At 24.8% G+C, this 27,839-nt stretch overlaps 3 protein-coding genes across 5 annotated transcripts; 2 read left to right on the top strand and 1 right to left on the bottom strand.

The window, feature by feature from the left end:
* Positions 1-1,895: 1,895 nt before the first annotated feature.
* Bma-aex-3 lies at positions 1,896-13,975 on the top strand (the record flags this gene model as incomplete). 2 transcript variants are annotated; one of them, XM_043074423.1, is made up of 31 exons in its annotated part: positions 1,896-1,949; positions 2,261-2,447; positions 2,637-2,817; positions 3,053-3,196; positions 3,318-3,465; positions 3,699-3,851; positions 4,144-4,275; positions 4,509-4,682; positions 4,933-5,064; positions 5,275-5,426; positions 5,601-5,748; positions 6,006-6,078; positions 6,236-6,343; positions 6,648-6,756; positions 6,922-7,018; positions 7,091-7,237; positions 7,368-7,469; positions 7,632-7,792; positions 8,303-8,486; positions 8,678-8,869; positions 9,144-9,315; positions 9,567-9,799; positions 10,050-10,164; positions 10,460-10,710; positions 11,156-11,242; positions 11,512-11,619; positions 11,807-11,971; positions 12,136-12,315; positions 12,509-12,581; positions 12,867-12,913; positions 13,898-13,975. In XM_043074423.1, the coding sequence occupies 31 exons, from the start codon at positions 1,896-1,898 to the stop codon at positions 13,973-13,975; spliced, it is 4,287 nt and encodes a 1,428-aa protein (XP_042930357.1). The 2 variants fall into 2 exon arrangements, with proteins under 2 accessions (XP_042930357.1, XP_042930358.1); XM_043074424.1 differs by lacking the exons at positions 1,896-1,949; positions 2,261-2,447; positions 2,637-2,817; ... (5 more) ...; positions 4,933-5,064; positions 5,275-5,426 and having other exon boundaries at positions 5,731-5,748.
* Positions 13,976-15,054: 1,079 nt separating this feature from the next.
* Positions 15,055-16,952, bottom strand: Bma-stg-1 (Uncharacterized protein; the record flags this gene model as incomplete). Of its 2 annotated transcripts, none has more annotated exons than XM_043074425.1 (7): positions 15,055-15,157; positions 15,295-15,389; positions 15,530-15,666; positions 15,779-15,919; positions 16,090-16,167; positions 16,430-16,585; positions 16,883-16,952. In XM_043074425.1, the coding sequence occupies 7 exons, from the start codon at positions 16,950-16,952 to the stop codon at positions 15,055-15,057; spliced, it is 780 nt and encodes a 259-aa protein (XP_042930359.1). The 2 variants fall into 2 exon arrangements, with proteins under 2 accessions (XP_042930359.1, XP_042930360.1); XM_043074426.1 differs by having other exon boundaries at positions 15,150-15,157; positions 15,320-15,389.
* Positions 16,953-23,443: 6,491 nt separating this feature from the next.
* Positions 23,444-24,808, top strand: Bm17965 (Uncharacterized protein; the record flags this gene model as incomplete). The annotated part of the gene is made up of 4 exons (XM_043074427.1): positions 23,444-23,536; positions 23,947-24,161; positions 24,400-24,550; positions 24,782-24,808. 4 exons carry the CDS (start codon positions 23,444-23,446, stop codon positions 24,806-24,808), a joined length of 486 nt encoding a protein of 161 aa, XP_042930361.1.
* Between the last annotated feature and the right edge of the window lie 3,031 nt (positions 24,809-27,839).

Here is a 27,839-nt window from a genome sequence, read left to right on the forward strand (position 1 = left end):
TCAATATTATTTTCTCTTCTAATACAGTAAATTTGTTCCCATTATTTTCTCTTCTAATACAGTAAATAATTTATTTTTAACAATAAGTGTATTTCTTTTTTTTGCAAAAAAAGAAAAAAACTTCATTTTATTTTTTATTTTACTTCGAATTTTTACTATGCAAATAAAATGCATAGATATATCTTAAAAAGGAAAAAAAAAAACACATTCATTTACATCATTTATCATTTATTCTCAACAAGTAACTATTCACCACTCATTTTAACTTAGCTAATTTCAACTACTTGCATCATTTTAATAAACGACTTAATCTTAAATCGAAGCCATTTTATTCTCAGAGAGATAATATTCAGAAATGGATTTTATTACTCCATTCTTTTTCTCTTTCCTTCTTTTTCTCTCCCTTCTGTCTCTCTCTATCTCTTTTACTCTCTATAATATTAAAGACATATATGTACACTTATCGAAAAGACCATATTTATAAATTTACAAGTGGAAATAATGAAATTTCTTTTTCTTTAAAATATATATATATAAATTTTATAAGCGAATGAATTTTTATCGTACATAAAAATGTAATAAAATTAAAGAACGAATAAAAATTTATCTTTTGATTAAAACTACATTTATTAGGCTTTTTTTCTTTTTTTTTTTCAAGAAATTTTAATTAAATATGATTAATTAAATAGACTGTATTATTTTCATATGTAATATTCATCATTTAAGAAGTTGGTTATATTTTTCTAGAAAAAATTTTAACTTTATTTATTTTTTAATTAGCGCAATCATAATTATTATGCTTAAATCAAATCTTCATATTGTATGTTATTTAAAAAGAAAAAAATTATAAGAAAACAAAAATGGTTGAAATTTTTTACGAGAATATTGATAACAAATGTAATAATAATTCATCTCATAGTCTATTCCTTCGTTATCAAGATATATGTATAATTTCTTGAAATGTTATTTTATCATTGATAACATTACTGGTTGAAAATATTTAAAACATAATAACAATAACAATAATTCTGTGTTTTCTTATCTTACTGATTACTATTTAGACTAAATTTAGGCAATTTTCAGTGCACTGTGTGAAATTTTTAGTAATTATCCGTTTAATCAAATTTATACTTCAACATAGCAAATTTCATTATCGGCTTTTCGTTTAATCAAATTTATGTCTCTCAACACTTCCTAATAAATTTCACGTCAGTAATTATTAACACTACCCGACTGAGACTGATTAAAATTTAATCGAATTGTTCAATAGAAATATGAGTATTTATCTACACATGTTTGTATACCTTCAAATCTACTAATGGTAAGCAGAAAACAAAATAGATATGAGCAATTACAGAAACTATTCTCTTAAATTCGTTAACTACTTATGATATAAAAGGAAGAGAAATAATTAAAAAGTCAGTTAATAATTTAAAAAAAAAATGATCAAAAACTTATTTTGACTTTATTCTGGAACAATTAAAAAATTTTGTTTGAAAGGAAAAATAATTTTGTGGAAATTTTCGTACTATATTTAGATCTAATAATAGCAAAATATTATTTATCATTAATAATAGTAATCCTTGAATCCAATTTAAAAAATAATAATAAATTGTTGTTATAATCATTATCATCAACAATTCCCAATTTTATTTGAGCCATATACCGTATAATATTTTGTTTGATTCTATTCAATTTCTGGTAAGCTTATCATGATCAGTTCGATCAAATCTCTTCCAATTTTTTTCTTTCTATTTCTTTTTTTTTGATATTATTTTCACAATATTTTTAAAATTTAAACTAGAACTATTATTATTATTATTATTTTTACTACTTGCTTTCAGATAAAAGTAAAATAATTGGATTCACTTTTTTTATCATTATTTAACCAAATAATGTCAAATGGATGCAAAGGAAAAGAACTCTGTCCACGTTTAATTGATTATTTGGTATTTTTTGTCTTTTTTCTTGATGAAATTACTAAAGCTCCTTGATTTTTTTTTAGATATATAAAGTTCTTTTTTTTTTTAAATTTTAAACTTTCTTGATTCAGTAAATTTAATAAATCTATTGATGTTTTTTCATTTTTTTTTAATATGCAAATTTCGAAAAAAAACTAGTCAGTTAAAAACCAGTTATGATTTTCAAATAATAAAAGAAAAAGTCAATGATTTATTTTTCTTCAAAAACTTCCAGTGCTAATAGCAATAATTATAGGCCAGTTAAAATTTCAAATAATTTGATAATGAAAATTTGTTAGGTGATAGTTGGTCGACGTCGTGGAAAATATATATCTCAGACAAATATTAATGATGCATCATCATCATCAATGCCACAAAGTGTAACACCTGAATTGTTGAGACGTTATCCAAATGATGATCACAAGGATTTTTTTCTTCCTACCGATGTTACAGTATTTTGTCAACCTGAAGGTTGTATCACAAAAGGTAAATTAGCTGATTATTTTTACACAAATGCCAAAAATATTCCCCCCAAAAAAAAAGGAAAATAATTTTTCGTAAAACTTTTATTTATTAGAAATTGATTGACGAAAAAGTTCAACTTACTTACATCGTTAAAAAATTTTGTTAATTAATTAATAATATCCACATAATCAAACAAATACTATTTTCTAGAAGTACCACGGGATTCTCATTCACATCGAGAAACAACAAATTTTGTTTTTACATTGACTGAAAAAGATTCAGCAAAAATTCGCTATGGAATTTGCTTAAATTTTTTGCAAAGTTACGAAAAATATCCTACTGCATCTATGGATGGTAAAAATATTTTGAGCAGTAATCGTTCTCACAAAAGGTTAAATTTAATCAATCAGTTACGAAAAATTTAAAAAGATGAAAGAAATATTTATCAAAATAATTTACGAAACTAATTAGAAATTTCTTGGTATTTAACCAACCAAAAAAAGAAAAAAAAGTGTATTTTTTTGTAAGCCTCTTAAGTTTATTTTAAAATATCCGAAAATATCGTCTATTCATGTAATATTTTATGGATATTTCTCAGAAATCAATCATAAAAAATATTTCTACAGACTTGATCAAAGGCTTTCATTAACAAGCTTATGCTTGATTAGCCATCATCCATTTCTTTCCATATTTCGAGAACTGCTGGTGTTATTGAAGAGATTGATCGATGGTTGTAGTCAAAGACTTAGCGAAGGTGGACAATATTCAAAGTAATCCTTTTTCATTAAAATTCTTTTTGTCTTTTTTTTAAATTAAAATTTGATAAGCTTTTTTTTTTTTTGTCATAATCTATAGCATTTTAACATTTATACATAATATTTGCATTTCTAGAGATATGATTTGGGCAATACTTACGGGTTGTTGGACGGAACCAATACCACCAAGGGTTATGCAAGATATTCGAGAATTGGAAACATGGATTTTGATGTTATTAAGTGCACCAGTTTCTGTTCCAGGAAAAACTAAGATACTTTTAGAGGTAAGTGTATCTTTTTTTGTTTTTCTTGAATTTATTCTTTTTTTTATTTTCCTATCTTTTTTTTTCTTTTTTCGTATTGCAATATTTATTACTGAAGTTTAAAAACAAATTTTTTTTTTGCTTTTTAAAATTAAAAATTTATGGAATAAAACAAGTTTGATATAAAATTTTCAGCAATATTATAGATATAAAATTGGCAAATGAATTTTTTTTTCTAATAGAATTTTAATTAGGTATTACCATCAAACATTATACCAATTTTTGAATTTGCTCTTCCTGATCATACGCGATTTTCATTTGTTGATTTTCCACTTCATTTACCACTTGAACTTCTTGGAATTGATACAGCTATGAAAGTAATGGCTGCTATAATGCTTGAATCAAAGGTTACATTTGCCACTGTAATATTTATAAATAATAAAAGTTTAGTTAAAATTTTACAAAAGAAATAGTTAATGAATTTTCATCATTTACCAATTTATTTGAATTATAAAATTTTTGTTTTAATTCAATTTTAAATATAATTTATCTAATTTTATTGATTATACAAATTAGTTAACTACATACAGTCTGCTTTTGAAATTTTCTTTCGCTTCTTTTTCTTTTTCAAATAATAAAATGATAATTTCGAATCAATAATCAATTAACTAATTAATTTATTAATTTGTTTTTTACTAGGTTGTTCTACAATCACGTAATTACAATGCTGTTAGTATGTGCGTCTTAGCACTTGTTGCTCTAATGTATCCATTAGAATATATGTTCCCCGTTATACCTTTACTTCCATCTTTTATGTCCTCAGCTGAACAAGTAATTTTAACTTAAAATTTTTACTTTAATTTTTTAAATTTGTTTTTTCTGACTTTTATGAAAATTTACTACCAATTATATAATTTATCTTTAACAATATTATTGTTCTTTCTACAATTTGCTTTATAAAATTAATGTGGTAATTTTTCAATTCTTTATAACGAATATTTTTTTAAGCAATTAATATCAATTAATTTATATCATGTTTTATATTTAGTTTCATCATATTTTAGTTATTATATGCACCGACACCATTTGTAATCGGTGTACCAGCATCATTTTTTGCCCATAAAGCTATTGATATACCAAATGATGTTATTGTTGTTGATCTTGATACAAATCAATTATTGATATCAGATGATATTGACATTCCTGATATGCCGGAACCAGATAGTACTGAATTAAAGGTTTGTTCTTAAAAAAACTAAATTTCATTTCATGAATTATTATTGACATTTACTTTTCTTTTTCCTTTCATAGTAATAATGACGCCTTTTTTGTAAGAAAAAAAAAAACAAAGAAGGGTATATTTTCTAAACTAGCTTTTTAATTCGAAAAATTTATAAATTTTAATTTATTTGTTTAAAAAAAGAGGAGAACAAAACGTATAACTTTGTAATAGGTTTTTTTTTTTTTTTTTTTTTTTTTTTTTTTTAGAATAATTTACGTAAATCATTGGATAAATTATTGCTAAGTGTACCAGAAATGGAATCGAAAAGTGATGAAATGGTTGAGATGAATTCTGCATTTGATAGTGACGCTGTTGATATTGCTGTTCGCGTTGCTATGGTTTCTTTATTCATTTATATATCCGGTTTATTTGTTTGTTCGTTTGTTCGCTTGTTTATCATTCACTTGTTTGTTCGCTTGCTTATTTATTTGTTTGTTTGTTTGTTTGTTTTTTTTTTTAATTATTTAGAAATATTATATTAAAAAAATACCGTTTTTTCATAAAAATTTTTTTTTCATAAATTGACCAAAATTTTGTTTTATTTTTAGATCCGTTTTTTTAATAGTGCAAATGTATTTGCAAATTTTTGTGAGCATACGCGTACATTACGTCTTTATCCACGACCAGTCGTTGCACTTCAAACAGAATCTTTCCTGCGTAGCCGTCCGCAATTTACACAATTTATTGCTGAACTTTGCAAGTTAGTTTTACAATTTATATATATTTTGAAAATTCAGTCCATTTTAATGAAGTTTGACGAGAAAAAGAATGTTTCATAACTTTTCTTTCTGCAAAAAATTTTTAAAATTTCCTTTAATTCCATTTTTTTCCATATTATAGAATTAAAAAAAAAAAAAAAAAAAAAACAATCTAGAACTCAAGCTGTGGAATATTTTGCTGAATGTTCCTTATGTCCACATAATGAAACATATGTACGAGTACAGGCAGGAACGGATGATCCAAAACAAATTGGTGATAAAGGAAAATGGTTTAACGAATCGTTGATGCCTATTCATTTTGCAGTTTGTTATTCTTACTCTATCTTTTTTCTGTTTTTTATCCTTAGAAAAATCTCGAAAATATTTATGTTCGATTAATCAATTAAGAAGTGGTGAAAAGTAGAGTAAACAGGAAGTGTTATTATTTCTTTTTTTTTTGAATTGCTTTACTAAAATGATTTATGGATATTGATAGAAATATATAATTCTCGTGAATAAAAGTGGTTTGTTGGAAGAATAGTGCTAGGAAGATGATGAAAAGTTTAAAGTTATTTTTTTAGATATATTCGAATGATTCGACGCTTGTTGATGCATGGCAAAAAGCTGCAAAGGAACGACAAAACAGTGCAACAGGTAATATTTTCATCTATTTTTTAAGCTTCTTACTCATCGTTCAGAATATTTCTGCATCAAAATAGAAACATAAATCAATCTTTTGATCGTTGATTACTAAATTAATTAACAAAATAAAAATAATGTAAAGTCATGTGAATGGTGTATTATGTTTCAGATTCTAACGGCGATGAAGTAAGTGATGCTGGAAATACTGATGGTGAAAGCTTTTCCAGCATTGATGATCTCTTGTTCGATATTCCTGATCAAACGGATACATCTATCGGTATGATTAAAATTTAATCTAATTAAGCTGGTAATCATCAAAAGGTTGATGCTATGCTACATATCATATTTGTAGACAATTTCAATATTCACTCTTTGCTAAATTTTGTGTATAATTTAATTTTTTGACTTTGAGCTATATACTTTTACATTGTTGTAACTTAAGTTCAGTCCTTACATCACATTCAATCCTTACACTTGGGTAATAATTTGGATATTTTATCATTCTTTTTTGTTATTATTTTAAACTTAAAGCATGTATGTTAAAGAATTTTGAAACTGTAAACTTTTTATTTCCTTTTCAGGAGCAAAATCACTTGCAGAAGTAGATGACGTTTATAAGGAGCCACTGACGTTAGCTATTCCGAGAAGTGAAAGTGTACACTCAGTTCATAGTTCGACAAGCAGTGGCCAGTAAGTTAATTTTGTTATTTTAAACTTTACTACATACTGAATTAATTAGAATTGTTCTAGATTATCGTTGGATATTTCTCATGAAGTTGCAATTCTTCTTGATTATCGTTAAATATTTTTCATGAAAATGTGATTTGCTTCAAATTGTTTGATGTGTTTTTTCAGATCTACACCATCTTCATCAATTTCAACATCAGCAATGGATAGTGAAGCTGATTTTGCAAGACTTGCCGACAATTTGGCATTAAAATCAGATAGCAGAGTAAATTTTTTTAATTGATATATAATGTTATATACATTTTATGTTCACTCTAAATTTATTGTATTCATGAAGGGTGACTTTTCGTTTCGTCCTTCAAATGAATCAACTCCGATAAATGATCGTCAAACCTTAGCATCTCGTAGACTATCATCCCAGTCCGGAAGTTCAACCAGTACAGCAACCAACAAAACACCACCATTAAAAGCAGCTGGTATTAAGGTTTGTAATTCATATTCCTTCATTTTTCATACTTTTTTTTTCAAATTTTCATATAATTAATAACTCATGTCATCCAAATTTTTTGTATAAAGTAATATGTGTAAAGGATATGTAATGCATATGCTTACAGGGTTTGGCTCAATTAGCAGATTCAGGTGAAAAAGTTCTTGGACCACAGTTCATGAATGCACTTAATGGATATGCAGAGAGAAGTCATGATATGTTAAATCAGGTTCATTATTTCATTTACTGCAAGATAATTTGATGTAATAATTGGACAAAAAGAATAGATTATCCTAACTTTCATCCTGTATTTTATAAAAATATTATCGTTAAAACAAAAAATATAAAAGATTATTTTCAATAATTATATCATTTCTTCACTTTCTTACAGGTTTTACATCGTACAGCTCCGAAAGCTCAAGCTATACGAGATAAAGCTGTCCGTCCAATTGCTTTAGCTGCAGCAAATCGAGTAGAACAAAGTCAACATCTTGTAAGGACAAGAAGTAGCATGATTGGCGACAGAAATGCTAATGCAGCTGCACAACAAAGGTTCATTTAAATTCTAATAATTGTTCTATTTGCAAAAAAAAAAAAAAAAAAGAAAAAAAAAAAGAAAAGAAAGAACCTGTTGAAAAAATTAGTTTAAAACACTGATTTAGTACGAAAGGAGAAAAACGAGGTAATTTTGTTCAGATTAAATAATGCATTTTTATATGTTGGGTTGAATCCTTTTATGAGAAGCTAAAAATATTAGTCATCGAATTTTTTTTCTTTTTTTTTTTTTTGGTTCAATTTGTCCATTAATTTAAGCATTAATAAAACCTAATAAATTGGTCTTTACCAGTAGATATATGATTATATCTGTAAGATTTTATTTAAAGCTTCCGAAAATTTGTTTACGTATTTTTTTACTATTTCGATGTTTAATGTAATGGTAAGTTAAATTTTATGAATTAAGTAATTTAGCAATTATATTACTTTAAATATTTGATAATTATATTCCATTCAGTATTTTGTTTCTTCTATTCTTTAAGTGTTGATTTAATGGAATTAATTCAGTAAGAATCAACAAATTGTTCGCGAAATATGTAATCAAATCCTAGCTGGTCAAGGAGTTGGTGTTTTCACATATCCAAAATTGAAACGATTAATGGAAGATGAAAGCTTGAGACAACTTGTTTGTTCCAAATTAAATCTCAGTCTTGATGTGCAACATTATGAAGATGATTTCATGCAAGATATGGTGAGAGAAAAAAGAAACTTTTCGAAAATCTTTTTTTCTTCTATCACTTTTCTTTTTCAAAGGGCTATTAAAATTAAAACTTCCCAAGCCTTTATGATAATGTTGCTACATCAAAGAAATGCGAATTACAATTAAACTAATTATGTAACAAATAACATTCATCTCTTATGTTATTTGCAAAAAAATTTTAGCAATTAACTCGAAATCAATATAAAGGATATTTGAAAGTTTTGCAAACATGTATTGCTGGTTTGGAATGTTCATACAATTCATCTGATTCTAATGGTTTAGCTTCATTATTTCATGTACTTGAAATTGCCCATTCTCATTATTGGACAAAAGAAACTGAAGTTACATCACCACAAAGTGCATCTAGAAGTTTGGTAGAACTTATTTTCTCTCTGAAGAATTCCAAGATAATATGTGATTTCATTGAACACTTTATTATAATCTTTTTCTTTCTTATTTTCAAGTGTATGTTATATTTTACGAGGTTGAGAGCTAAGTTTTCAATAAATTGGTAAGAATTACGCATAAGATAATTTACAAACTTAGGATAGTTGTTCTATGATTAATTTAAATTGCATGAATTTACGAATAGGAAATTTTTTTCTCTTGCTTTTTCTTTGTCTTTTTTTGTCTTTTTTTTTTTTTCAGCTTAATACTCCATCATCATCACTATATGATGTACAGCGACAACAGCATGATATTTCATCACCGATACATCTGCCACCAATTCCAATCCAACCACCGCCGTCTCTACCATTCCCTGTAAATCAAGTTCCTAAACCTCCCATACCACCGCGTATTTCTCATGAAATTGTATTACGTATGTTTTTGCTACATGTAGTTATTACTATTTTATATGCTTATTTTTGACTTTAGTTTGTTTTTTTTTCTTGATTGGTAATTCAATCTTTTTAAACTCCACGAATTTTGAAGAGAATCATTAAGATATTCAATTATTGTACAAGAAATATTCTAAATAATTTTTCTGTGCAGTCTTTTACAAAATACTGATTAGTAAATTTACCTGTAGTTATTAGTATCCCAAACTTTTATGCTATTATCATATTGTAGCTACTGGTCCACCACCACCACTTCCACCACGGCCGGGAGTTCGTCCAAGTACACGTGATAATGCGCAATCAATGTCAAAGCCTAATGTCCAATCAAAAAATTTGGAAGAAGTAACGAAGACAAACAGTACTTTATCACCTGATACCAAAAATTCCAAATTAAAATTAAATCCTGTTAATAAAATAGAAAAAATTTCGACTACATCTCGACGTCCATCATTCAGTTCAACCATTGTAAGTTTGTTTGCAAGCATAGCTGGTCTTATCACTGCAAGATATTTTGTACTTTTTAGAAAATTATTGCATTACTACACTTTCTTTAATTGGATTAATTTTTGATCAAAATAAAACGGTAATTATTTCTTTGTAATTAAATGAAAAACTTTAGTCATCTAGTTAGAGTTCAATGATACATTTACTTCATTTGTGATAATGTAATTAAACTTGAAGTCAAATTAAACATAATAAAACTTTTTTCTTTCAGAAATCTCGCTTTAATTTGCATCCACCAGATAGTTTGTCACTAGATTCAACAACTTCATTACGTGTCTCATCTGATGTTAAACCAATACGACACTTCATTTATCAAGATTTGATATGTTATATTTTCTTTTCGTTTAATTTCAACCGCTTCTTATTTTCATTCCCTTAAATTGTTTTAGTTCAATTTTGCGGTTTATTTATATGAAGCCATAGTTCTAAAACTATAAAATGTTACGTGAATACTTTATTGTATTCTCGAAGTACTTAACTAAAAGTATATTTATCATCTGTCGATGATATGATAGTTGTATAAACCAATATTATTAAAAAGGAGAGAAAGAAAAAATAGATTAATTTTGACAATTTTGATAAAAATGCATTCAATATTTTAGCAACTATAATTATATTTAGTGCCTTCACCAAATCCGTTATGGCAAAAAATGGATTTTTGGGAAAATGCATTTTTCGATGTGGTTGCACGAGAACGCGATATTATAGGAATGGATCAAGAACCATGTGAAATGATTGATAGATATTGTGGTTTGTCAGAATCTGAAAAGCGCCGTCTAGAATTAGAGGAAGATCATTTATTGTCTACATTACTTCATAATTTAACATCTTATATGATTATGTGCGGTTGTGGTCAACGAGCTGTTCAACAGGTATAATGTTTTTTTGATATTTTCCGATATATTTTCTGCACATTTTAGTTTTAAAAAGAAAAAAGAAAGATTTTAGTGTATGATATTCTTTTATAATATGATGATATGTTTTCTCATTATTTCTTTAGCTAAAATGTTTTTTTTTTTTTATGTTGAACTTTTTTAAATTGTGTGTTTTTTTTTACACGGTTCAATTAAAGGATGAAATTAAAACGGCACTGTTTAATGCTTTGTATTGTAAGCCTCTTCACAGGAGGTCGAATGATGCATGTTCATAGTCGACGTTCGGTCGTGCCGCAACATTTTTTTTTTTAAAAAAAAAGATTACGCTGTATTAAATGACCAGATAGTTTTTGGTTAATTTGATAAATCTTTATATTGTTTATCTAATTTCTTGCAACTCTTCAATATTTATTTATGAATTAAGATTTAGAGTAAATTTCAGAAAATACGACGTTTGTTAGGTAAAGCGCATATTGGCTTGGTTTATTCAAAAACAATCAATCAACTTTTGGATGAACTTCCAAAAACTGTTAGTATAACAGATTGTGTATCTTTTTTCCTAGTATTCTGCTTTGTAATCAGTTTAGTCATTGACAAGTTGATTTGAATAAATTAGAACGAACTTGATGATTAACCTCTTGAATTTCTTTCGGAAGTTTTCTGTCTAATCCATTTGCAAAAGCTTTAATTGCATCAATGTGTTAGCTTTCTCTTAATTTTTTTTCAATCAACAAATTGGACCTTTGCTTCTATTTGTCTTATCAATGTTATGTTTTATTGTATCAAATCTATTTCTAGCAAAGTAATGGAATACCACTGAAACCACTCGGAAGTCGTCTTATTCAAAAACGATTATTTACTGTTCATGAAGGAGCTACAGCGCAAGATCCGTTAGTATTTATAGAGGTAAATTAGAATTAAAAACATCTTTTTAGGTCTAATTAGATTTCAGGTCGAATTTATGCCTTTTTTTCCAAAAGTCGTTTAGTTTTGATTTTAGCCTTAGTTTTTTTTTTTTTCTGCTTTCACTTTAATTCTGTCTTCACAAAATATGGTCATTTGTAGTTTTTCAAATTTGATAATGCTTTTTGAGGTATGCGATGACGCAGTTGTACTTCGATCGGTACTTGGCGCTATTACAGAACGATGGTGGTATGAACGTCTAGTCAATATGACGTATTCTCCCAAAACACGTCTTTTATGCTTATGGCGACGACATGAAGGAAAAGTGTATATGCACAAATTTTACACAAGAAAGGTTGTACTTACGTGTTTCATGCATGCATTCACATGTTAGACGTGATCTTTCACGTTAAACATAATTTTTTATAAAGCCAAAGAATAAAATTTTTTTGTCTGACTATAATTTAAATGCTTCATTGTAGATTTAAATGCATTCATATTTTTGCTCAAATATTATAGTGTCGCGAATTGTATACTACAATGAAGGAAGCAATGGAGCGAGCTGCTAAACGAGGTAAAGTTACACTATCTGGCCGAGATTTGGGTGGTGAATTTCCGATTCAGGATATGGAATCAAATCAAGGTGGAATACTACAAGTACGATTAGATGGTGTAGCATTGCTTTTCGAAGATAGACAGGTAATGCTACTGTTATTATTCCATTTTTTCATTGCAAAATTTTAAAATTTTGAATAAATTATATAGTTTTGTTTAAAAATTCAGAATTTAAAATAAATTTATAAATATATTATATTAAAAATTTTTATTTCTTTCCTTTTCTTTCAAAAAAATTTCTGTTCTTTTTTTCTTTTAAAATTCGGGTCATTTTCAGCATTTCGTTGAATTGAGCAATTTTAAAAAATGTTGTACACTTGGTAGAAATGTATTTGTTCTTCAGGAATATGGTATGTTATTTTCAGAGAAAATCTCTACAAATTTTTACTTTATTCTTTTGCTTGCTTAGCTTTACTCTTTTTGCAAAATTGCGAAAAATTTCAAATTGTTTGTAACATTTTACTTCTAATATACTTTGAAACAAAAAGATGAATAATATTTGTTAACCTTTCCTATTCTTCCGTTAAGAATTTCTTCATGTCTTAATCTCACAAAAAGCGGAGATTTTAAAAAAAAATTTTTCCAACATATTACACATTTACTTCTAAGTAATGAATGTTTATTGTATATTACAGATCGTAAAAAGAATAAACTAATACAGAGGCGTTATTTATCCCAAATGGTATGATTTGAATAAAGTATTAAAAGTGCACTTTTAAAATTTCATTTACTTAATAGTTTGTGTTGTATTATATACATAGAATGCTTTTAGTTAGCATACCCATTGTATCCGTTAATATATCTGTTTATTTAAGATTGTTATAACAATTAACCGTTTGCTGCATAATTATCAATAATTTGATTTCACATGAATCTTAATTCCATTCTTTTTTATTGCTTTTGATTAGCAAAAATTGCCAAATTTAAATATTTTACTATCAAGAGCCAATTAAGCAGAGTGCATGATTATGATTAATTTTAAAATAATAGTCGACACATTTTTTTTTCTTCTGAAATATCAATTTAATTATTTATATCAAAATATATGTTAGTGATCGAAAAAGTAAAGAAAAGCATCAACAAATATAGAAGAAATCATTTTTTAAGTTATTGTCATTGTTATTGTTTGTTTTGTTTCTGTTGTTGTTGTAGTCATTATTTTTCTGTGCTGTTTGCATGAATTGTAATTGTTGATTCAGGCATCCGATATTGCATGGTCATTACATCGTGTATTTTCCGTAAGTTATGCAAAACAATCATTAACAGTGCACGAGAGTAACGTGAATGATGCAAATACTCTATTATAATCAATTTCATGTATTTCACATCTAGTGATATTTTTTCAAACAATTAAACTTTTGCTACCATAATGGTAAATAATTTAACAAAATATTAATTATGAAACTACTGAACATATCAACAAATGCATACAAGGAAATCATCACTATTACCAGTGTAAACATGTTTTAATTTCATTACTTATCATATTATCATACACTTTGATAGCATTTAAACTTTGACTGAATGCTATGCATGTTGTATTCTTTGTAAAATTTGAATATTTAAGTCTACATATATCTAAGTAATAAATTTAAATGATTGACAAATTTTTTATTTAATTGGTAAATTTGCATTAAAAAAATCAAAGATTTTAATTGACTTTTAGGCTGATCAGATTTGTTATGCGGTTTTGTGCGTTTTCTCTTTCGTTGCTACAGGACGTCGAACAAGTGATATGATTTAAAGCAATGTGATATTTTCAGAAAGCAAATCACATTTTTTATTAAAACCGAAATCATAAACATTAATGGTTACATGCACCTGTTATCCATTTGTATTTTTTTTTTTTCTTTTTTTTCTTTTGAAAATAACTAGTAATATAAATAGCTAGTAATATTTTATTCGTATGTTTTTTTTTTAGTTCAGTTGATTACTGTAAGTTTTCAATGTTAGCCTTTCATAATGTCTTCCGCTAAAATTTATTGAAGTAATGTAAAATTCGAAAAATACTATGCTTGAATTAAAGAAGTATTGATATTAAAATTCAAAAAAATAATGATATTTAAAAATAGATATAGGAAAGCATTAAACCAATTTTTATTGAAATCTACAAATTTAATTCAGACATATTTGACACGAACTAACACACCAAAGTAGAATATGTAGTGTTCAATTTTCTTCTTTAATCATCACTTATACATTAAAAGGAATGAGAAAAGTCTTTAAATAATCTATATACATCAATCAAAATTTATTTTGCAAAATAAAAAAAGAAAAAATTGTTTCGAAACTGTAATTCTTTTTTTCAACTAATGTCATCTTCGACACATCTTTTTTTCCTTTTCCTGTTAAATTTGTATATTTTGTTAGTGTCTAATTTCGTCTTAATAATTACTTTCATGTAAAATAAATTACAACATATGTGTTTGTATGTTAATCTCGAGAAATACACCAGGAAATACCATTTGGATTATCCAAATTTTGAATCTTGTGCGCTCTGTTCATCTGATGCATCATTGGCAATAGCAATTGATTTTCTGGTGGATGCACAGTGTTAAAAAAAAAAAAAAAAGTCCTGAAATTATCTGAACTTATCACTTGTAATCAATCTATCACTTAGGATTTATCACAAAACAACTCTTTCTAATAATTTTTCTTTTTTTGAAGTGCTTGTATGAAAGGAAAGTATGGAAAGTTTCGATTTAATTATCTGAGAAATTTTAGTCGTGAAACTTAATCCATTTTTCAGCTTTGTGATTTGTTGTACTTAAATTATAAAATTACGAAAATTCTTTTTATGAAAGTGAAACGAAAGGGAAAAATTCAGATATTTTGATAGTGCATGATTGATCGGTAATGTCTCATGTGATACCGACAATGACATTTTCTCATGAAATGTGTTTCATCCATTTTAGCTATCAAAGATCTAAAAAAAAATTTTCACAAGTTAAAAAACTTATTTTTAAAATCAGAAAATTAAAAAATCAAAATTTTAAAAATTTCCGTCGTAAATACATGTAAAATTTAAAGTAATGAAACTATAAAAAATTCAAGAAAAAAAACCTTATGTGATATTTGTTAAACATACGTTCATCACGTTTAGCCATATAAGCAACTAATGAAAATAATGCAGCAAATTCATTTCCCAAAAATGTAACCTAAAGAAAAATAGAAAAAAACGTAAGAAAGAAAAGAAAAAAAAAAAGAATTATTACTTTTACACTAAAATCATTGAGTAAAAGTTTGTAATTTATTTAAAAAAGGGGTTCCCAAATATTAAAAAAAGAAAAAAACTTACTTTAAGCATAATAAAGGAGTAACCATATGAGTAATGAAACAATGGATCATCAATTTTTGAGGCAGCATAAATTTTATTTCCCACTTCTTTGGAGACAGCAGCCATATAAACAATTATGCATGCAAAATTTGCCATCCCTCAAAGAAAAAAAAGAAAAATTGATTTTCAAATTAGTAAATGAACTTTTTAAAAATGTTTATTTCAAAAATTATTTATGGATAATTGTTATCATGTTAAACTGTTTCATACCTGAGAAAATATGCAATACGGAACAATACATAAGTGAATGATATGGCCATTTTTGAAACAAACACATTAATGCATTAATTGAACCCAAAATAATTAGTAAAGCACCAGAAATCATAAAGATGAATGCACGATGTACTGAGACTAAAATTAAATATTTCATTTAAATTTCGGATGTTACAAAAATTGGGAACAAACAAAAAAGAGAAAAAACCCAATTTCTTAAACTTAATTTTAAGTGTGATTTTCTTGGTTAAGTGTAATTTTAATTTTGTAATAAATTATTCTCTAACACGCATAATAAAATAACTTACATTCGACAGATGTAGTAACATCATATGGCTCATCTGTTGTAAAATAATTTACTTTTGTGCAATGAAAATCGGTTGTAGCTAAATATTTTGTGAAAAATTTTGAATATTAAATTTAAATTACTTACAGTGTTGTGCAAAATAAAATATCATTTGTTTCAAAAATGTCAATAATTCATAATTTAATGATTAATATGAGATGGAAATGATTGAATTAAAATGTTATTTAAAAAAACAAAAATTTTTTTTTTGCTCTTTTTGTCATTTATTTATTTCTTGTTTTATTTTATTAGTCAAATTTTAATGAATAGTTTAATTAAATATTTGAAAAAACATAACGAACGATCAAGCCAACAAAAAAGCCATGGGCCAAGCGTTGCATTTTTAAAATAAACAGTTTGATCTAAAATATCTTCGCTTCCATTTGCAATTGTATCATTTGGATGTACGTAATATTTCAAAACTTCCGTTGTATACAACCAACTATTTGTGCATGTACCTTGAAATAATTCATTAATAATTTAAAATTTAATCAAATAACTTGCAGAAAATTTATTCATTTATTTTATTTTTCAATCATAATTTTTTTTTAAAAAGTAACGAGTGAAAGAATGAAAGAAGTAATGAGAGAAAATTTTTAGAAATATATTAATTTATTCAAATATAATATTTTGATTAATCTAAGTTATGAATATTTGAATGAAATTTAAAAAAAAACGAAAACAAGAAAGTTTCGTAAAAATTAATTATAAATATCCGGTTTTTTTTTTTTTAATTATTAATAATGGTCACTTACTTATAATGCAAAAAATGCAAGTAATAATAGAATTACAGCAAGCAATTTTGATTAAAAGTTGTTGATTCATACGGGAAATTTTAATAAATTTGTTGTGCCATACCGGTGCAATCATCTTTTCTTACTTTTTTTCTCTTCTTTTTTGCTTTTTTTTTTAAAAAATGAATATTCCAACTGAATACTTTTTTTTATTAAGCTTGCAAAACTTAGAAATCATTTTCAAACATATCAAACATAATTAAAATTTGCCATAAAGCAAATGTCTGACTATCAATTGAAAAAGAAAAAAAAAAACAATTTATTAACTAAATCTTTAGGAACGAAATTATACAAGAATACAAATTTAACAACAAAAAAAAAAAAAAAAAAAAAAAAAAAAACTAAAGAAGAAAATGAATGTGCAAAATGTATAGTTGAAAGAAAAAAAAAACTTTGTAGCAGAAAGGATGAAAATTATCATTCAATACTATTTGAATTAAATAAAAATTGAAATGAAATGGTAAAAAGAGAAGAAGTGGAAATGGATTTGGATAATATAAATAAATGATTTCTGATTTAAACTTAGCCAACAATGTTGTTAGCTCAAGAAAGGAAAAGTTTTCCTATTGAAAATGTTAATCTAATAATAAAATCATGGCAATTGTTACGAAGCAAAAATTTGAGAATCTTTTTTGATAGTGAATTACTTTCTCTTTTTTCTCTCTCTCCCCTCCTCCCCCTGTCCCTGTCTCTCTCCCTCTCCTACTCTTCGCTTCCTTTTATTGTCACAAAATTTTTGATAATGAAATTGACAAAATTGTATTTAAATTTTTTAGCCACTTCAATTTTAAATAAATTGCTTCATTGAAAGAGGAAAAAAAATCATCGCTTATTGCAACAAATTATATTTGCAAGTATTGATAATAAAGTAAATATGATACATTAACTTATAATAGATCAATTTTCTAGTAAGTTTTAAAAATTAATTATAAATCATAAAAACAATTCGAAATAATATAGTTTAACTTTGAAAAAAAAAGACTTTAATTGACAAGGATGGAATTAAAATTAAACTGAATAAATTAGAATACATATATATGTATATATTCAACATTTTTTCTCTTCCATTTATAATATTGTGATGTTTTTTCAATCATATTTATAAATAAAACGATTTAATACCAATTATTTTTTTTAATTTGTAATAAAAATTTATTATATTTTACAAATATTCAAAATTTCATGGACAAAAAAATTTGTTTGTCGTTATAAACAGCATTTAATACATTAATAACTATTACCATTCATGGAGTTTATTTGTTTTTTAGAAAAAAGAATTAAGAAAAGAAAAAAGAAAACGAATAAAATATTATACAGTGAGAAAATATAGGAAATCAGAAAAAAAAATCGTCATTTAAATTGTCCAATTGGTCATCAATAAATTGTCCTTTTCATCATATATATATATATATATATATATATGTCATTTGAAGATTATTGAAATGTAACAACATGACAAGTGAAAAAAAAAAAAATGAAATTTAAATTTAATTCCAATTTATGCATCACTTTTTCTCTCATTTTATTTCAAAACTTTTCCATCTCTAACGGTCGAATCAGCAAATACTAATCAATACTTCCCAATGCTAAAAGTAATATGTATTAATTCTTTTAATATTACATATATTATTATATATAATAAATAATTATATAAAACTTTTATATTATTTCTTTTATCAATTTAGATTCATTTTATATTTGAATCTGCACTGTGGCACAGATTCATTTCATTTCTGATATATACATATTCCTGTATGTATCAATCAAATCAAAAGTCCACTGAACTTTTTAGATAAGTCCTCAATTACCTTTTATATGTTATTATTTTATTGTAATTGAAAACAGTCATGCTACTTTTGTGATAATTGATGAGTGATAATGGGAAGTTTAACAACTGTATAATCTAAAATTCTCCAATTTTGTTCTCTCCATCGTTTTTTAGGATAAATATTTACTAATAAGCTTAAAATTGTCATTATTAATTTATTACTATTACTTTTATTGTCGTTAATAATAACAATAGTAATAATAATAATAATAATATTATTATTATTATTATTACTATTATTGCTATCATCTAACATTTCCATTATTTTTTATTATTTATCATTAATACAATTATTTACTATCAATTTCTCTATGATATATATACTTAGAATTCATATAGTTGCATTTAATTAATTTGTTGATGAAAATTTCAGTCGTAAAAGTGCATTCAAACGTTCAATCTATTCCATTCCAATTTCATTTCATTCATTCATTCAAATTTATTCACTTAATCTTTTTCCTTCTTTTCCTTACTTACCTTCTTCATTTTTTCATTTTTTCCTCCTCTTCCTTTTCCTCCATCTTCTCCTTTCCTCATTTGATCAGGAAAAAAACTTTTTTTTCTCTCCTTTTTCTCTCCTCTTTTCTCTAAAATATTATTTGCATGGCAAAGTATTTCTGTGAGCGCATTTACGAAACTCATTAATTTCTTTTTCCTTTTCCATAATTTATTCGGCGCTTCCCAAGATTCAACTCTTCGATTCATTCCTTGGGCAACTCGATTGTCAACCATATCCAATTTGCTAAGTAACGTCCATTTGCTCAACATCATCAATATTCAAACAATAGCTTAAAATTACTTACTTTATTTTAACTTGTGTTTACTTTTTTGCTTTTTGGTTTCTGATTTAAAATGACATTGTTTACTTTTTCTTTTTCATCTTTTTTTTTACTTATTGTACCTTTTTAACTTATCACCTTTTTCCTTTCTTTCTTTTTTTTTGAACTACATTTTATTATGTTAATATTTCTTTTTTTTCGAAAGAAAAATTCACTGTTGTTTTATTTTGTAAAATGATATTTTCAATTGACATAAGAATGCTTTTGAAATCAGTGGAAAATTTGGACTATTGAATTATAAAGATAGATTAGAAAAAAGAAACAAAATTTGTAGTATCCTGAAAAATAATTCACATTAATTAAGTTAATCGTATATGAACTCAGTTCTGTTTGCAGTATTAAATAAGTATTTCCTATTTTTCATCAAATTAACATATAGTTAATAAACGTAAAAATTAATGAATTATTTCTGACTAATGTTATAAACTTTCAATTTCATGGTTAAAGTTTATGGTTAAAAAAAAATCTTTTGAACAAAACGGTAAAGAGCAAAGTAGAATTAATGGTTAATATAATTGGAATTCTTCCAATTTATTCAAATTTTTTGTTCGCATAATTCAAATCAAAAACATTTGACTGATTTTGGTGGATTGCAAATTCAAATAAAAATTTTAAGTAACAGTATTAGCTATAAAATTTTTTCGTATCAATATTCTCTTAATATGCATAATTTTGAAATGTTTTCGCAAATATAGCATATATATTAGAGAATTAGAAAAGTTATCAAATATGCTAACAAATAATGAATATAATTTTGTTTCGCATCATTTAGCAATAATAATTACTCCCGAGGGTTAGTATAATAAAATTGAATAAAAGATCGATAATATAATCAAAAAAAAAAAGACGAAAAAAAGTTTAAGCAATTATATTAAAAGAGTATATCAATATCTACTTCATTTTTAAAAAAATTTTGCTAAGAAATTCAATATTTGTGAAAGCAATGAATTTTTTGCTGATTTTTTTTTATTTACCTTTTTTTCAAGATTGAATTTTTGCACTTCCTTCTTTGTCATCTCATTCCTGCATTCCTTCGTGTTGATCAGTCAAACAATCAATCAATCAGTCAATTACATTTTCAGTCGAAAAGGATTAATGATAAAGTACAATTTGCCAAAATGTTTAACCAGCTAATCCATCCATTCATTTAGTTGAAAATCTTTCCTCTCTTTTTCCCTCTTTTCCTCCCTTCACCCACGTCTTCCTCCTCCAACTTCTTTTAAAAATAAAAAAGAAAATTTCTTGGCAATAATTTTGTAATGTAGCATATGAGCTTCATAACTTTTTACAATGCTTATTTCCATAAATTATATTTTAATTAAAATATTTGATAACTTTAACTTCTATAATCTCTTTTTCATTTAATAATATTTTCTCAACTTTTTTTCGCTTCATTTCTTAATTTTTTAAAAAGAAAAGTTTTCTAGAGCAAAATCCCAGGTGTTGCCAGTTTTACACAACGATAAGGTAAAATTCAATTATTTTTTAAAACTTGAAAAATTCAATTAACTACCTCAATTTGTTCATTTTTCTTTTTCCATTACAATTTTTTTTCCTTTTTTTCTCTCGCCCTTAATAACAAGATTTTTCAGTAAGTATTTTTTTGCACAAAATCAAACTAATGTGCTTAACAAATTATCAAAAAGCGTGTGATATAAGTTATGTTTCCATGTATAACTAATACTTATTGAGTTGTTTAAGAAGTACTTAAATGCTTGACTGATACTTAATGAGGCATTAACATGCATGATAGATAAGCAATGATATAAGACAAGTTATATTCAAATTTATTTAATTGTATTATATTATTTTTTTTTCTATTTCAATCATTCTAAACCTTTAGTTTTCACTTTTTAAGCATTATTTTAATGTATCGTTTAATATTATGCGCAAATATCACTTAAAACATTTTTGACAATTATATTAATGCATTGTAAATTTAGCACAAAAACTTTCAATTATTTCTATTTAAAAGTAAAGAAGAGAAGGAAGAATTACTTAAATATTAAATCCATTTTACTTTGTTAAACTCAAGTTAAAATGAATTTAAGTGATTTTAAGCTTGAATGAACGTGAATTCTTTATATCTGAAATTAATTATGATGATAAAATTATAATTATTAAATTATGTCTGTCTATTAACATTATCGTTCTCAATGATTAATTTTCGCTGATAACAATTCAATAATGTATAATTTAGAAACAAGATCACAATAATCAATTGCTGTTTATTATTATTATTTTCAATGCCAAGTTAAATTCCATTTTATGTTAAATAGTTGAAATATTTAAGAGTATATTACAGAATATTGGCTTCTTCATATTAGAAACCCGCAGATATTTCAGATATGATTGGTATTTGCATTAAAACCTTTGAAAATAATAATTTGCATATAATTTACAGATTAAGAAGCTTCATTACCAACCACTGATTATTCAAATCATTGCTATAATCCGTTTTGAATTTTTAAACATATATTGTTGCTACACTGCCATTATTTTGGCATATATTTATGACAGGAAGTTATTATTACTGCTATTATTATCAGTATTTATTATTCATTATCATTGTCATTATTATTATTACTATTATCATTTTATTATTGCTACTACTATTATTATTATTGTTATTGCTATTGTCACTATTTATTATTATTATTGTTGTTGTTGTAGACATCTATTAATATTTAATCAGAAGTTATAATTTAAATAATTAACTTAATTTTCGCTTTATAGCTTAATTTTGCACATGTATTATTTTCAGTGTTAAATTCATTTTTGTTTTACAGCTATATTTTTGCAATTTATTATCTATTTTGCAATCCATTTATTTACATATATAATTGTATACGCAGTCAATAATTTATTTACAAATACAAATTATTTACCTTTTTTTCCAGTATTTTTTATTACCAAAAATGAAACATGAATATGTAAATAAACAAATATATATATATATATATATATATATATATATATATATATATATATATATATATATATATATATATATATATATATATATATATATATATATATATATATATGCATACACACTCAACTACTTCAGACATATGTAATACAATTAATATTTGACAAAATTATTTCACCAATCTTTGCTCAATGTCTATTAATTACTTCAATGACTCTGGAAAAGCGGAATAGAAGGTGGGAAAATGAATAAATGAAATGCAATAATAAATGTAAAAAATAAAATGAAAGAAGTGAGAAGAGAGTGAAAAAAGTGAAACGATGATTAATTATTCAAGAAGTATGGAATATTGCGAGCAGAAATTACATAAAAGCATTGTTATTATTATCAGGTTCAGGTCACCAGTCGATTTAGGCTAAGCTAAAATATTTAAAATTCAATATTTGATAATGTTAGTAAAACAATTTTTTGATAATATTTTATAATTTTATAAAATAAATATAAAATTTTGCCATTTTAAAATTTATCTAGTTTGAAAAGAAAAATTTTAAAGCCTTAAATTGTTTAAATTTTTGCGAAATTTGTTATTAATTAATTTGAAAAATTTCAAAAATGACATAATGGTATGAACAAATGAAAATTTCTTCTCGTTTTTTTTTTTTTTTTTTTCATTATAATTTTGACCTAATAATTTTATTGAACATTTTGATGTTAAACAATTTAAAATATTTTTATCACTTCTGTGTATAATATTTAATAATGATATTAGCAGTTCTAACATTTTATCATATATGTTTCGCTACATGTTACAAATGTTATGTTAAAATGATAATTTATTTGTAATAAGAAAAAATAAGAATTAAAGTTCTAGAATTTTTAATAATGTCCTTTTTTTTCAGATATGCAAACAAACTTATAATTCGATGAATTCAATTTGTGCTGGTTGCTCTGTTCAAATTCGTGATCGATATATGCTACAAGCAGTTGGCAAATTTTGGCATGAAGATTGTCTGAAGGTAAATTAGCGCTCAACTCATCCTACTTTTACTAATTGAAAGAAAAGGGAAGTTAAACTTTAATATAATTGCATATTTTTTATCTTTCCTATTTCTTTCGTTCTCTCTTCCTTTTTCTTTTTTTTTTTTTTTTTTTGCATTTTTCTTTCAAATTTAACTTTAAAAATTTGGGACAAAAAACGGAAATTTCGACAACTTTTTTTTGTTTCTAACCAATTATTTCAATAAATATTTGAAAAATATTGCTTGAAGTTTTTGTTATATTTCAAATGAATGCAAAATAAAAAAAGAAGAGAAAAAAGGAGAGAGAGGTTGATAAGGAAGGAAAGAATGAAGGAAAGAGAGAGTAATAGGAAGAAGAGAAAATAAAAAAGAAATCAGATTATAAAATTGATATAATATGATTTCAGTGCGTTTGTTGTCTTTGTCGATTAGGTGAACTTGGCTCAAAATTATACTATAAACAAAGTATGATCTTATGTGCTCGTGATTATTTGCGATTATTTGGCTTAACGGGTACTTGTGCTGCATGTGATAAAAATATTCCGGCATTTGAACTTGTTATGCGTGCCAAAGATAATGTTTATCATTTACGGTGCTTTGCATGTCAAGTTTGTAATCAACGGTAACCTTTTTTAAATTTCAATTTGTATATTTTGCAAAGAAAAAAGTATAGATTTTGAAATTTATTCATTCTGGATTACAAAATGATTATAGATAAATGAAAATAATATAGTTTGTTTTCTTTTTTTCTCTTTTTTGTAAATTAAAAAAAATAAAACAAAAGTAAAAAAAAAAAAATTTCTAACAGTTACTTTATTATTCGTATGTTAATAAATTTTTTTAAATATTGCATTTTTTAGATTTTGTATTGGTGATAAATTTTATTTATGCGAAAACAAAATTCTTTGCCAGTATGATTTTGAAGAGCGTGTGACATTTCATCAAGCTGCATACAATCAGAATTTAGCCAAACTCACCAAAAATATCGAACAGTTGGAAAATTTTGAATCGGTTTTAACTTTAATTAAAAAAATTTGTATCTTAAAAGTTAGAAGAAAAAAGGAGAATGATTTTGTAAATTTTAGTTTTTTGACTAGTTTAATAAAACAAAATTAAATTCTGTTTGAATATACAAATAAATCTCAAAACTGTAAAATTTACTTTCATACTAAGTAACAATATTTTTTTTTCCTTCTTTGCAAAAATTAATTGAATTTTAAAATTGAAAGATTTTAATTTCAGCTTGGAGCAAATATAGTTGGTTCGTAGGTTTCAATCACTTCCATCTATTGAACAAAATTAGTTATCCAATAATTGCATTATTTTTTTTGTAATGAAATTGGGTGTTTATCGATTCGGGAATATCTATTTCAATTTTTAATGGCAATGGTATTGCTGATGTTCACATAAATGGCTGTAATTTGATTTAAAATTCGAAAAAAAACTTCGATTTTTTTGTCACATATTGAATAACTTCAAATTTTTAAGCTAGATATTTTTTTGTCTTTCAAAATTATGCTATATATTATCATTTGAGAAATAATCCAAAAGATGATGACAAATTTTAAAAGAATTTTTAGACATTTCTTTCTTAAAGTTTTAAATCATTCCTAACAAATATCTATTATATGTAAATTAATTATTGTAAACAAATCCCTATTTTTTCTTTCATTGGCTTTGCAGAAAAAAGTGAATTTCAACTTATCAAACTACAATATAATCAGAAATTATTTCATATCAGTGTTACGAAAAAATAATTCATAATTTTATCAAATAGAAAAAAATTTTAAATACTTGCATGAGAAAAAAACAAAAAGAAAGAATTTATAAATGGATTTTTTTTTTAATTTCCAATAATAATCGCAATAAATATTGCCATTAAATTCCTAAAATCATATGGTGTCGTTATTGTAAATGCATATCTAAAAAGAATTATAATGAGTTCAGATAAATTTACAAAATGAAAAGATGAAACATTACAAAAATAACACAAAATAGAACAATGATCACGTACCAAGCTATTACACATTTGAATAATGAAAACGATGAATTAATTTGTAACTGTAATGATACAAGTGTAAAACCACTCTTATAAGCAAATAATTCAATAAGTAAATGGCAAATGTATCAATGGACCACATATTTCCTTTATATATTCACAAAAAAAAAAACAAATAAATTAAATAAAATTAAAAATGACAAATCCAGATTTCAATGATTAATTCATTTAAAGTAATTGATGCACAGTAAGAGGTTCTGTTGTCAATTAAATAAAAGATTAATTGATTTTAAAAGTGTAAAAAAGCACAATTAATGGCAAAATGGCATATTAAGCATATAAATAATAAAATGATGCAATTTTGCTTCGTTTCTTTTCCTTTTTTTGATTTTGAAAATTACTTTTCGCCGATTTAATATTATCCATTTTGTTCATTTACAGCTAATACTATTCTATAATGATCAATTATCATATTGATTAATCTATCGTATCAATTTGTCGCTAAATAATGCAACATTGTGAAAATTATTCCATAATTATCAATTAAATCTAAGATTTCATTTCACTCATATCCATTAATTTGCCCACATATTATTGCTAATAATATATATCTTATTTAAATGTAATAAAACTATTTTGATACATTCAATGACTATTTTAGTAAATTACTTATTAAATTGACTAGTAACAAAACAATAATTTTCATTTTTGATTTTATTTACATTAGTTATTATTTAAATCTTTTGAACAGTTATTCTTACCATTTGAATGTAATGAGACTCTTTAGCAATAGAAACTGTTCTGCAAAAAAAAGAAAAAAAAATCTTCCATTGTAAAATATTTCAAACTTGAAAATCGATTTTCTCAGCTATATGCATATCAAATACCATTATATGTAAGCGCCCCTTCTTTTTTGATCTCATACGCAATCAGTAAAGCACTGCTCAATACAATAAAATTAAATCAATATATGAAATTACTCAATATAATGAAATTATTGTATTTCTATCTGAAAAACAATTCATTTATTACAACATCATTTATACTTAAACTTTATTCATTATTTCATCTAGTAATATTCCATTGCTAGTAGCAATTCATTAATGCATTACTCTCCTCACCTTTTCCTCCCTCTCTCTCTTATGATAAATGAATAGCTTTAGGAAATTCATTCATTACTATTACCTCTCAATAGACAAATTAACTTTGCAATAAATAATAATCGTTTCCCTACTCATTAAATGCGCTTTTCATTTTTTTCAACAATCATTTTAATAATGAGCAAATTAATTACTTGCCAAAATTCATCAATGTGAAAATTTCTTCCATTACTGAAAATCAAAAAAAATTAAGTTCATTTTTTTTCTTTCCTCCATTTCATTTAATAATGCTATAAAACTTAATATACAATTAGAATCTTAAACACAAATATATTATATATTAAAAACACTGAAACAACAAAACATGTGTATTTCTTTTTCTTGCATTCTTAAATGTGAAATATTGCTCACATTTATTGCGATAAATGCATGGAGCAGAATTCAATTGTTGTTAATATATATGCACAGAAACATCAAACACTGAACTGAACTTCAATATAACGCAGTTCGTTCTTAAAAGATCTAGCATTAAAAGATCTGCCAAAACTGAGAAAACACAGTGAATGCAATTTACAAAATAAAAAAAAAGGAAAGAAAGAAAATGTTCAACTATACATTCTTATTTAATTATTATTAAACTATTTCATGTTTTAGCACAAAACTATTATTATATTATTGACACTATCATTTAACTGATTAATAGAATAATCCTACCTATCACATTATCCCACATTTGATTATTTATCATATTTGACTGAGATAGAGTTTCTTATTTAATTACAGAAAACGTTTCTTAATCATTAAACTATATGCAAACTAGACAAACAAAAAAGAAAAAACGCTTTCTAAATATTTCTAAAACCTCTTGAAAATAACAATTTAAATCCAAAAAAAGAAAGTAAAAAGGAAAATGAAATCAGATATGAAAAAAAAAAAAAAAAAACAACAAAAAGGGCAAGGTGATAATGACAAGATTACAAACTTTGAATTGTCTAACTAAAAGAAAATTATAGAAAAAAAATAAAAAAATTAAAGAAAGAACATATATATATATAAAAAAAAAAAAAAAACAAATGCTTCCATACCCATTAATGCAAATACTAATAGTAATAGAATACATTTCACCCCATTTTTTTCGTTTTATCTTTTCTTTTTTTTTTTCTTTTTTTTTTTTTTTTTTTGTAGATTTCTCAATCTAAAA

Source organism: Brugia malayi (genome assembly GCF_000002995.4).
Source record: "Brugia malayi strain FR3 genome assembly, contig: Bm_v4_ChrX_scaffold_001, whole genome shotgun sequence".
NCBI lineage: Eukaryota > Metazoa > Nematoda > Chromadorea > Rhabditida > Onchocercidae > Brugia > Brugia malayi.